A 13424-nucleotide genomic window follows, 5' to 3' on the forward strand; every position below is an offset into this window, starting at 1 on the left:
TCTGGTGAGGTCCATGTGTATAGTGTATCCTAAACAGTATCAAGGAAACAGTACCATTTACAATAGCAAGTCCCCCCCCCCAAAAAAAAACCCACCTAGTAGTAAAACTATCCATGGACATAAAAGATGTAGTATACAAGGAAAAGTATAAAACACTACTGCAGGAAATGAAAAGAGATATGTAAATAGAAAAATATTCCATGCTCATCGATTGGAAGTTTTAACATTGTGAAAATACCAATTCCTCCCAAGGTAATCTATAGATATAATGCAATCTGATCCAGATCCTACCCACATACTTTAATTAAATGGAAAACCTAATCTCCAATTTTATATGGAAGGCAAGGAGGCTCTGAATACCTAATTAGTATTGAAGAAAAGAACACAGTAGGAGGTATCACACTTGCTAAGTCTTAAAACATACTACACAGTCACAGTAATCAAAACAGCCTGGTACTGGTTTAGTGATAGACACATAGATCCGTGGAGCACAAACCCAGATTGTGGAGCACAAAACCATCCATATATGGACAGCTGATCGTCAACCAAGGGCCAAATTTCATTGATTGGAGAAGAAACAGTCTCTTTAACAAATGATGTTGACAGACCTGGATATCCATATGCAGAAAAATGAATTGGGATAACTACCTCACATCATGCAGAAAAGCTAACTCAAAATATCTCAAAGACTTAAAGCTAAAACAGTAAAGTTTCTGGAAGAGAAAATAGGATCAAAACTAGGGACCTAATTTTCAGCATAAATAGCTTATTAAAAAACCAACTAAAAATGCATAAACAACAGAAGATAAACTAGACAACTGGGACCTCTTAAAGATTGCTTGTGTCCATCAAAACACTTTACCAAGAGAGTAAAAAGAGAACCTATAGACAGGGGAAACAATCTTTGGCAAAGTCATATATGATACAGGTCTACTCTCTTAAATACATAGAAAACTTAACTCCATAACAAAATGACAATCCGATCTGAAAACGAGCAAAGGGCATGAACTTCACCAAAGAGAATATTCAGGCAACTAATAAATATATGAAAAAATGTTCATGGTCTTTAGCCATTCTCCACCACCATGGAGTTGACTCTGACAAAGTGCTCCATTGGGTTTGATTGCTGTACTTTTGCGGTGTGTTATTTCGTGGTCCTGCTGGTTTCTTAGTATCACATAGTTTTTTCGCACTGAGTTCATTTTGCTGTGGGTTTTCTTTTCATTTTCATTTATGTTGTGGCAATATTTAATAAATCTTTCTGATTTTCCTCTTGTTTATTTTGATGTGAAGGTGTATTAATTCTCTTTGAAGTTACCGTGAACTTTATTAATTTTTTACCCATTTAAAATAATTTGATAGTTAAGGTTATGTGTGAACTTGACTGGGCCAGAATTCCCAGTGATTTGGCAGTTGAGATGTGGTTATCTCTATGGCGATCATAATACAGGCATAGTTAACGCTGATGATTAGCTATGCACAGCCAATCAATTCAATTCAAACTTGGGGTTGTGGTCTGCTCCCAATACAACAGACACACAGGAAAAGATCTCTTTTCCTCCAGGGACCTGGAACTGTGTAGTTGTGAGCCATTTCCTTGATGTAAACTTCTCTTTATACATGTAAGTTTCACCTGGTTTGCTTCTCTAGAGAAACCAGACTAAGACTAATAGTCTGCTTTGTTTTGAAATCGACTTGTATTCTCACCATTTGGAAGTTCTGTGTGTACACTATTCCTTCTTTTTGCTTTCTAGTTGACTTCATTATGAATTGATATCTCTGGTTCCCTATTTTCAGTCCTGTAGGTTTGTTTTACTTTACTTCTATATCTGGATTGAGTTCTAAGTAGTTTTTTCATGTATGTTAATCTCAGGTAGTTGTCTGCAGCTGTTGGTGCTCAGTCCAAAGAACAATCTTTAGTATTTTTTGGTTATTACAAATTACTTTAATTTTTGTTAATATGGAAATGTCCTAATTTCACCATTGTATTTGAGTGCAGTTTTGCTGAGTATATGATTCTTGGTTGGCAGTTTTTGTCTTTCAGAGTTTTGTATATGTCATCCCATTGCCTGCTTGCCTGCATGCTTTCTGCCAAATAATATATTATCATATGAACAGTATCACCCAGGAGTAATTTTCTCCTGTAAATAAGCAATTACATGAGACAAAATGGTCAACACTTACCCAAAAGCAAAAATGAGAAGGCAAAGAGGGAAAGGGAAGCTAGATTAATTGAAACGGAACAAACAGAATGAAAATAATGAGAATGCCGACACATTGTAAAAACTGTATCCAATGTCACAGAACAATTTGTATAAAAATAGTTAAATGGGAACCTAATTTGCTTTGTAAACTTTCACCTAAAATACAATAACATATATTATTTAAAATAATTTAGTGAATAAAAGTGACATCTGTTTAAATACATCTTTAAGATTTAAAAAATAAAAAAGGTTTTATTTCTGTCATTTCATTTAGTTGATTCCATCACAACTTGAAGTCTGGAAATGACTGACTTTAAGCAGGATTCACAGGACTATACAGTCTTTCATTAGTAAATACTTAATAAATATTTGTTGATTGCTTTTCAAATATTGAAAAATATATGTTGTTATGTATGTATATCATTGTCATATTTTCTCTTCAGTCAAGTTTCACTTCTTTCTTGCATATTTAATGTTTTTGGGAATAGGAATAATGTCATAGATTTAAAAGATTAAAATTTTTTTCTGTTTCTTTTAATTTTTAGAAAACTTAGGTAGTCTTTTCATAAAAATCTGAATTTCTTCAGTTTTAGTTGTTAATTTTCATTTTTCACATTCTGCTTTAACATGATACATCTTAAGATTCTAGCTCTTTACCAGCTGTTTTGCTACAAAATTGACTCTCATAAATAAAGTTTAATGTCTCAGTTCATTTAAAACAAAATCCTTCAAGTGTATCTATGGACTGTAATGGTGAATGTAAAAAGCCCCAAATTTATAATGTGTAGCTTACAATAAGAAATTGAGCTGAATTTTTTATTTCTTAATACTTATTTTTCTATTTTAGAAGGAGGAAAGAGGACAATTGAGATATCTATTCCAGGAGCAGAAGTCACAGAAAGCTCAAAATGCAGTACTGTCTCTCCTACCAATGGGATAAACACAAGAAGGTAGGGTTGCAGTATAAATAAAACCCAAAACAAAACTCATTGACATCAAATTGACTTGGAAGCATTTGTTGTTGTTAGGTGCCATCAAATCAATTTCGACTTACAGTGTCCTTATGCACAGCAGAACGAAACACTGCTTGGTCTGCACCGTCCTCACAATTGTTGTTATGCTTGAGCCCATTGCTGCTGCCACTCTGTCAGTCCATCTCCTTGAGGGTCTTCCTCTTTTTCACTGACCCTCCATTTTACCGAGCATGATGTCCTTCTCCAGGGACTGGTCTCTCCTGACAATATGCCCAAAGTATGAGAGATGAAGTCTGGCCATTGTACAGCATATTGGCTATACTTCTTCCAACACAGATTTGTTTGTTGTTTCTAGCATTCTGTGATATTTTTAAGGTTTTTCTCTAAACACCATAACCCAAATGCATCAGTTATTCTACAGCCTTTCTTATTCATTGTCCATCTTTCACATGCATTTCAGATTATTGAAAATATCATGGCCTGGGTCAGATGCACCTAAGTCCTTAAACTGACACCTTTGCTTTTGAATAATTTAAAGAGATCTTGCACAGTAGATTTGCCTAATGCAATCTATCCTTTGACTTCTTGAATCTTGTTTCCATAAGTGTTGATTGTGGATCCAAGTAAAATGAAGTTTTGACAACTTCCATCTTTTCTCCATTTATCCTAATCAGTTATTTTTAGTCCTTGGGTGAGAATTTTTTACATCGAGGTGCAACCTATACCGAAAGCTATGGTTTCTGATGTTCATCAGTAAGTATTTTAACTCCTTTTCCATTTCAGCAAGTGTGGTTGCATCATCTTCATATCGCAGATTGTTAATGAGTCTTCCTTCAATCCTGATGTCATGTTCTTCATATAACTCAGCTTCTCCAATGATTTGCTCATCATTCAGATTGAATAAGTATGATGAAAGACTACAACCCTGCTGTACACCATTCCTAATTTTAAACTATTCAGTGTCCCCTTGTTCTGTTCAAACTACTGCCTCTTAGTCTATGTATAGGTTCCTCATGAGCACAGTTAAGTGTTCTGGAATACCTTTTCTCCACAATGCTGTCCATAGCGTGTCATGATCCACACAACTGAAAGCCTTTGCATAGTTAATAAAACACAGATAAAACATCTTTCTGGTATTATCTGTTTCAGCCAAGATCCATCTGAATCAGCGGTGATATTCTGTGCTCCACATCCTCATCTGAATCTGGCTTGAACCTCTGGCAGTTCCCTGTCAATGTGCTGTTTGCACACATGTTTGAATTATGCATGTGATTTTGATGTTGTCTGATTATTTTCACATTCCATTAGTTTACCTCTCTTTGGAATGGGCACAAATAATAGATATCTTCCAATCAGTTGGCCAGCTAGCTGCCCTTCAAATTGCTTAGCATAGAGTGCCTCAAGTCAGTGCTATATCAGTTTATTGAAAGATTTCAATTTGTATTACATCAATTCTCAGTGCCTTGTTCTTTGACAATGCCTCCAGTGCACCTTGGACTTCTTCCTTCAGTATTGTGGGCGCTTGATCATATACTACTTCTTCAAATGGTTGAACATTGACCATTTATTTTTGGTACAGTGATTCTGTATTCGTTCCATTTTCTTTTGATATTTTCTGCATCATTCAGTATTTTGCCCACAGAATCCTTCAATATTGTTAAGTCAAGGCTTGAATTTTTTCTTTAGCTCTTTCATCTTGAGAAATGCTGAGCGTGTTCTTCCCTTTTGGTTTTCTAACTCCTGGTCTTTATAATATTTGACTGTCTTTTCAAGCTGTCCTTTGAAATTTTCTTTAAAGTTCTTTTACTTACTTTTTTTTTTCCATTTGCTTTAGCATCTTTCAGAGTCTATTGTGACATCCATTTCAGTCTTTTTCTTCTTAATGACCTTTTGCTTTCTTCTTGTATGATTTTTTTTTTAATGTTTTATTGTGAGTTATGTGATAGTTTACATAGAAGAACATTAGTTTTACATTCATTCTTTCGTATATCGTTTCACTGCCATGGTTATAATCCCCTCCATGCATCATCAACCAACCAAAGGGTATACCCTGCAAGCCTGCCCCTGACACTGCTCCTCCCGGTCTTCAGCACACAGTCCCTCTCCCTCTCTGGATCTAAAGTCCCCAGCTGCTCCATCTCTCCACATCATCATCTCTGCCTCCATCTCAGGCATTGTATGATTTTCTTGATGCCATCCCAAAACTCTTCTGGTTTTCGATTACTAGATGTCTCATAGACATCAAGTCTGTTCTTGAGATGATCTCTAAATTCAGGTAGTATTTTCCAGATATTTTGGCTTTTGTGGACTTGTTATAATTTACTTCAGCTTCAGCCTGAATTTGCCATATGAGCAAAGGATGACTCTGTTCCACAGTCTGCCCCTGGCCTTGTTTTGGCTCATGATATGGAGTGTTTTCACCATCTCTTCACACAGATGTAGTCAGTTGGGTTTCTGTGTATTCCATTTGGTGAATGCCATGTGCATAATCATCTTTTATGTTGTTTTTAAAAAGATAATTGCATGAACAAGTCATTGAGCTCACAAAATTCCATCATGTGAACCCCAGCATCGTTTCTTCACCAAGACAGTATTTTCCAACTACTGATCCTCTTCGTTTCTAACCTTAGCATTCCAATCACCAGTAATTACACCTTGATTGTATGCTTGATCAATTTTAGATTGAAGATTTAGTAGAATCCTTCAATTTCATCACCACTGGCTTTAGTGGTTGGTGTGTAAATTTGAATAATAGTGATATTAACTGGTTAGCTATGGAGATGTATGGATATTATCTGATCACAGACAGCATTATACTTCAAAACACATCTTGAAATGCTCTTTTTGATGATGCCATTCCTTTTCAATTTGTAATTCCTGGTATAGGAAACCATATGATTGTCAGATTCAAAATGGCCAATACCAGTCCATTTTAGCTCATTAATGCCTAGGATATAGATCTTTGTTGTTGTTGTGAAGTGCTGTTGAGTCGATTCTGACCCATAGCGACCCTGTATAGGGTTTCCAAGGAGCAGCTGGTGAGCTTGAACCACTGACCTTGCGATTCAAATGACTTACTTTGCAGTCTGATGCATTAGCCCACAGTGCCACACCAAGATTCCTGGATATCTATATATGTTCCATTTCATTTTTGACAATTTCCAAGTTTCCTAGAGTGGTACTTCATAATTCCATGTTTTGCTTATTAATGTTTGTTTACAGCTGTTTCTACTCATTTTGAGATGTGCCCCACCAGCAAATGAAGGTTCCCCAAAGCCTTACTGCATCTGTGTCATATGGTCAGTTCTACTTTGAGAAGGCAGAGCTTCTTCCCCAGTCATATTTTCAGTGCTTTCCATCTTGAGGGCCTCATCTGCTGGCACTGTATCTGACAATATTCTGATGCTGCTCATAATGTTTCAAATTCAATATTCTTGTGCTATTTGACAGGGTTCCACTGCTATTCGTAGTGTTTTCAGTGATTGAACATTCAAAAGTAGTCCTGTTTTTCTTCCTACTCTGTCTTAGTCTGGAACTTGTCCATTATGGGTGATCATGCTGTTATTTAAAATACCAGTGACATATCTTCCAGCCTCACAGAAACACACAAACCACACAGCACAACAAACTGACCGATGATGGTGGCCCTGTGTTGATTCATAGATTCCTAGTGACCCAGTATAGCGTTTCCAAGGCTGTAAGTCTACACAGGAGCAGAAAGCCTCATCTTTCTCATGTGAATCGACTGGTGGGTTTGAAACCCAACACTGTAGTTAGCAGTGCATTGCTTTTCCTACAACACTACAGTAAAAAAAAAAAAAAGATCGTGAATATGGTGTTTGTCTTATCTTTTTGCAAAAATAAAGTATGTAGTATTTGATTATCAACTTCAGACAGACTCACTGAAGTAGAGAAAAGAAAGTAATTGTAGGAGAACCTTTTTGGGGAGAAAGAAGAAGAATCAAAGAACAAGCCTTAAATAGACAAGCAAAGGCTGGGAACTCATAACAAAAACAAGGATAGTAACATAGAGAGAGAGCATTGTGGGTTATAAAAATGTTTAAAGATGAATGATGATTACTTGCTCTGTTGTTCTCTTTTGTTTCTCATAAATAGATCTTCAGGGGCTGCTAGTAATTCCTGTTCTCCATTAGATACCACTGCAGGAAGTGGACGATTTGTACCGATTAATCCAAGAGGCAAGGTACGTGATGAAATGTAATTGTGAAATGTGGTGAAGTGGGCAGGTGGGGAAGGATGAGAGGTGGCTCATTTAGTGAGTTTAATTCTTAGTTATTACTCCTCACGTATCTCAAAGACAGAACAAAATTCTTAGAAGAAAAAAAATACTAATTCACTTTCATCAGATAAAAAGAAATCATAGGCCTCCTCTTTGTAGGGTAATGAGGAATAGGGTAAAATTCAGTGGGATTTCAGCACTCCTTTAAGACTATAGAAATTTCAGGTTTCAGGTACTTATTCCTAAATAGAGAGTGTGGCAGGACACAAGTGTGCCTGGAATGGATTGTAGGTGTACTGAGATATTATAGGTCCTTGGTGTGGCTGGGTGGGGCCCCGGGGCCACTTCTTTGTCATTTTACTCCAGTCTGCCATATCTATGTGTGCTGCTGGTTAAGGAGGTTATGGCACAAAGGGTAAATAAATCTCTTACATATTCTTTATGTTTTGGTTTGCTATATAGGAATGTATAGAAGCTAAGCATCTTACAGTGTTTTTGCAGAAGGCATCTTTTCTATGTTTTTAATACAGTAAAATATAGTTTCTTTAACTGGTTCTAGTAAATTGTGAGCATATCTTAAAATGATAAAAATTATATTTGCAGACTTGAGCAACAACTGTCTGATGTAGGGGGATTTTCTTTGTTATTCTTTTTACTACCTTTAGTAATTAGACCAAATAGTAGATTCTTCAATAATCATTGCGTATTTACAGCCCAAATTACTTGATAGGATCACACATCTCAGTTACCAGGAGAGAAGATTTGTCCATTTATTTTCATATAATCTAAAAAGCTTTGAAGTGAATTCTTTTGTATAATTTACCTTTGGTTCCTGGAATTTAGTACCAAATTTAATTTCCTCGGGTCAAATAATCTTTTTGTGATTTTCAAAGTTGTGCCAGGTTCATTCTTTTTTTAAATTAGGATTCAAATCAATAAGAATTCTGTTTACCATGAAATCCATTATTTGGGAGGATTGCTATATAAATATAAAAATTTAATTTTTTAATACTCTGCAATAGTGTAGGATACCTCGGTTGTATGTACTTTGTCTAAACTGTAAATCTTGATTGGTCTCATGTTATTATAAGCTCTATCTGGTTACTTTCTAAGTTCTTTCTGCATTTTTGTTCAACAGATTGAGAAACAAAATGAAGAAGGATGGTTTGCCCTTTCTACCCATGTGTCATAAGTGAAGTCAAGTCCTACAGAGTTTGGTTTTGCCTCAATAATTTATTCTTGAGCTTTTGCTTCTATTTCTCTGCTCCTGTTTTAAAGTTTTTATGTAATTCTTTCAGCTAAAACCTGCAAAGATCCTATTAATTAGTACTATTGGAACAAAGAAATAAAACGTTTTTAAAAATTGTTGACCTTTTCGAATAGGTTTCAACAGCCAACCTAAATAAACTCCTTGTGAATAAAAGCCTGACTATAGGGAGATTAAAGTTTTATATTTTAATAATTTCATAGGCATTTTGGTTTTCTTTATTTGCGTAATTAATACATTTTTAACTTTATCATCATAATTCAGGATCTTTTTGTTGTTTGTTTTTTAGTTTTTTGTGGTTTTTTTGTTGATGTATCTTATGAGTTGAAACTGACTCAATGGCATATAACAACAACAAGAAGTGTTGACCTGTTTGTTTCATTGTATTTAATTGTTTTTCTAAAGAACTGAGTTGCTTTGCATAAATCATATGATAAAATGCCTGTGTTGATTAGTCTTGCCTTCAGAAAAATTTAATGCCCTCTTTTGGTTTCTACTTTGGCAGGAAAGTCAATGTTAGCTGTCACTTTTTCCGTGAATAGATGTGGGAGTGTTTGTATATATTGGGATCTGCTTAAGTAGGTGCGAGTGGTTGTGTGTATTATAAAATCTTAGGTCCTTTCTAAGTGCTAAATTGTTTTCAATAAATTCAGTGAAACTGATTTCATGGTATATTTAGAGTTTTAAACAGAATTGAATACAAAAAGTTAACCATCCATTTTTCTCAGTTCTGAATCTAAGCAGATTCATTCAAGGATAGGTCTTTTTGTAAGGAACCTGTTAAACTTTCAGACATTGGTTTTTAGAGTAAAATTATTTTTTGAATGATTTTTACCTTTTATTCTATGATAGGAATTGTCTACTACTAGGATAAGCATGAAAGTCCTGGTGTGGCGCTCTGGGCTAAGGCGTCAGACTGCAAAGTCATTCAAATGCAAGGTCAGTGGTTCAAGCTCACCAGCTGCTCCTTGGAAGCCCTATATAGGGTCGCTGTAGGTCGCAATCGACTCGATGGCCCTTAACAACAACAACAACAAGGATAAGCACTCGACCGTAAGGTCAGTTTGAACTGTAAGACCAGCGGTTCAAACTCAACTAGCCACTCTCAGAAATGCTGTTACAGGGTCGCTCTGACTCTGAACTGACTCGATGGCACTTAACAAAAAAATTATTTGATCCAAGTAAATTAAATGGCTGGGTTTGTGCATTGATACTACCTGGGGGGCTTTGTCAGACAGCACCCTTCTTTCCTCTGTACTTGTAATCATTGTTCTAGGAGGTGACTTATGCAACTTTCAGTCGGGCCTCTTTGTTATAGTGGTGGTAAAAATGAAAATGAATTTCTTCTGTTACACTGATACATAGGTTTTCATTTGAAATTGTCTGTATTTGTTTACATTATTGCAGACTTTTCTCATTGTCTTGTACTTTTTGATTCTTGTTGTTTCCAACTCATAGCAAGTCTGTATAGGATTTCCAAGGAGCAGCCAGTGGGTTTGAACTACATACCTTATAGTTAGCAGTCCTATGGTTATACAGCACCACACCAGGAGTCATTTTGAGTCTTGGTATTTAATAAATAGTATGTTTATCTGTTATCTGTTTGATTTGTGAATGTATCCTTTTGTTATGCATTGCCTTGAATGTTTTCCAAGTGGTTGGCTCTTTATTCCCCCTCCCCCCCTTATATTCTTTTTAAACCTCAGAGTCCATGATTCTCAACTTGGGGAGCATTTGAAAAATACTGAACTATCAAGGGTGATTCCACTATGAAGCCAGGTGGAAGAAGTGCAAAAACTTTTACCACTAATTCACTGGCAGTCTGTAAGACTGATATTTAAATATTTCTCCTGTGTTAGTTTTGCTGATAAAATACAAAAGCAGAAAAAACTCCAAGAAAAATGGATGAGCAGAAAAGAGCTTTTTCTTTCCTAGCAATGTGTCTCAACCTTGGCTACCATTAGAACCAACTGGGGACTGTTAACAATTGCTAGCACTCAGATCTCACCTTGGACAAATTAAATTAGAATCTCTGGGGGCCTGACGTGAATATCAGTACTTTTTCAAACCTCAGATGATTCCCATGCTCAGCTATGCCTGGACAATACTGTTTTAAAGATACCTACTGCTCACAGTTCATAAATTGGTACATCTTTGGTTTTAATTAACACTTAATTTAAACTACTGTGGGGCTTCTGTTTATCAGCTCTCAGAGCCATTTGCATCAGCATCACCTGGAATGCTTATTAGGCAAGTTATTGGAACCTATTTCAAACCTGGACTCCCGGTACTGTAGGATCTACATTGGACTGTGAACCACATGGTTGACAATTCAAACCCACCAGCTGCTCCTTGGAAACTATAGAGGGTCTCTATGAATTGGAACCGACTCGATGACCCTTAACAGCAACAGTAGCAGCCCCAGACGTAGGAGTCCTTGTATGATGCTGTAGCATATGCACTGGACTGCTAACCACAAGGTTGATGGTTCAAACCCACCAGCAGCTCCTCAGAAACCCAGTACAGTGTTGCTATGAGTTGGAACCCACTTGACGGCATTTAACAACAAACAACAACACAAGACCTAAGGATCCCTGGTGGCACTGTAGGATAAGTACTGGATTGCTAACCACAAGGTTGACAGTCCAAATCCATCAGCTGCTTGAGAGCAAGAGGAGGCTTTCTGCTCCCATAAAGATTTACAGTCCCAGAAACCCTGCCCAGGGTCTCTTAGAGTTGGAATCTACTTGATAGCAGTGGCTTTGGTTCTGTGTAACCCAGAGCTGTTGAATCAGAAACTCTGTTGTCTGGTTCAATAAGTCCTCCAGATGATTCGGATTCGTGTTTAAGTGTGATAACCACTAATTGATAGCATTGCAAAGGGGCAGTCTCTCCTGTCTGACAGTAATGTACTGTACTACATTTATGTTTACTTCGAACAATCCACATGATTTCCTTGTGTTTTGACACAAGTTTTCAGATAACACAATTCCTCCAATATTCTTCCAAAAGCTGCTAATCGCTTGCTAAACTTTAAAATCACAGTTCTTCAAGTTACAGTACAGGAGAGAGACTAGACTATTAATTAAATCCAGTTATGATACACTCATTCTCAGAGTCTACAATGAAATCATTTGGATTAATAGTAGTTTCTTGCCTTAGTGCCAGGCACTGTTTTAGGCTGTTTGCATGACTTCATCGTACCCTTATGAGGTAGGTACCATTATCCTTATTTTGCAGTTGAGTAAACTACCAGGACTTACAGCTCATGCTTATATTATTGAATTTTCCCTACTGTATGAGAATTAACTAATAAACCACAAGTGTTGCAATCAACTTGGATTCAGAGGACAACTCTGCTGCTCGCTTAGCTGTGTACCTTAGGGAAATGACATAGTCTCATCTTTTCCATTATATGCCAGAGGTAATAGAGTAGCTTCCTTATAGGAGTGTGGTAGTGCCGTGGTTAAACATTCACCAAAAGGTTAGTGATTCAAACCCACCAGCCACTGCAGGAGAAAGATACGGTAGTCTGTGTCCATAAAATTTACAGTCTTGAGAACCCTACGGAACATCTCTACCCTGTCCTATAGGGTCATTATGAATCAGAATGTGTGGGGCTATTTGTTGTTGTAAAGTGCCGTCAAGTCGGTGCCGACCCATAGTGACCCTGTATAGGGTCTCTGAGGAGCAGCTGTGAACTTGAACCACCGACCTTTCAGTTCAAATGGCTTTGCAGTCTGGTGCATTAATCTATAGTGCCACATCAGGATACATTGGGGTTTTTGATTCATAACTCTTTATTGTTATGTAAATTTGCTCTCTTGGAAACATTTGAACCAACCCTTACTGTCAACAGATTGGTCATCATAATTGCCTTCACTTGTTGCCCATGCAGCTTTTAAACCAGTGAAAAAGCTTCAGGCCTCTTGCACTAAAGTAAAGGCTAAGTAAGAACCATATGCATATGTTGCAGTTTACCTACAGATTAGACTTAAAGACATATTTAGGAATGGGTTTTGTTCATAATCCAAGAACTGCTTATATTCACATGTAAAAATGTTTGGAAGGCGAAGAAAAACATTAAAAATTTTGAAAATGTAACTAACATTGCTGTTTAAAAAGAAGTTCACCTGTGTTTCTGATTTTTCAAATTCGATGACTATGTTGTTGTTGTTAAGTGCCATTGAGTTGCTTCCACCTCATAGCAAGCCACCCTGTATAGGGTTTCTGAGGTGCAGTGAGCTAGTGAGTTTGAACTGCCAACCTTGAGGTTCAAACCTACCTTGATATTGAGTGTTTATCCTATAGCACCACACCAGAATTCCTCACTGAGTATACCATATAATAATAGCAAGGGCAATGGCGTTTTAAATTTTATTTTAGTTTTAGAGAATACTGGAATTAAGAGAACATTTCAATATGTCCTACTACGGTGCAGTGAATTACTTAATATGACCCTTCTAGCTATAGTCTTTGCGACTCCCACATAATGATTGGGCTGTTGTTATTAAGTACTGTTGAGTCACTTTCCACTCATAGAAACTCTGTGAAGGGTTCTGAGGCTGTGAATCTTTTCCTGAGCAGAAAGCCTCATCTTCTGCGGAGCAACTGGTGGGCAGGAGTGTGCAAATAAGATGCTTGTGGCGCTCACCTAAGGGACTGAAAAGCTTTCTGCTAATACAAATGAAGTCTGTGGAACCTGTTATGGTTAAGATTGCTGCTCTCCAAAACTGCAT

The 13424-nt window shown here is 36.8% G+C and overlaps 1 protein-coding gene across 1 annotated transcript in view; it reads left to right on the forward strand.

The window, feature by feature from the left end:
* The window catches only part of SPICE1 (spindle and centriole associated protein 1), a 94889-nt gene extending 86279 nt beyond the window's left edge, over positions 1–8610 (forward strand). Inside the window, exons 15-17 of the mRNA XM_006864178.1 lie at positions 3052–3154; positions 7295–7382; positions 8557–8610. Coding sequence (XP_006864240.1) covers positions 3052–3154; positions 7295–7382; positions 8557–8610 — 245 coding nt within the window. The remainder of the gene's footprint in view (positions 1–3051; positions 3155–7294; positions 7383–8556) is intronic.
* The last annotated feature ends 4814 nt before the right edge of the window (positions 8611–13424 follow it).

This window comes from Chrysochloris asiatica, unplaced genomic scaffold (assembly GCF_000296735.1).
Source record: "Chrysochloris asiatica unplaced genomic scaffold, ChrAsi1.0 scaffold00061, whole genome shotgun sequence".
NCBI lineage: Eukaryota > Metazoa > Chordata > Mammalia > Afrosoricida > Chrysochloridae > Chrysochloris > Chrysochloris asiatica.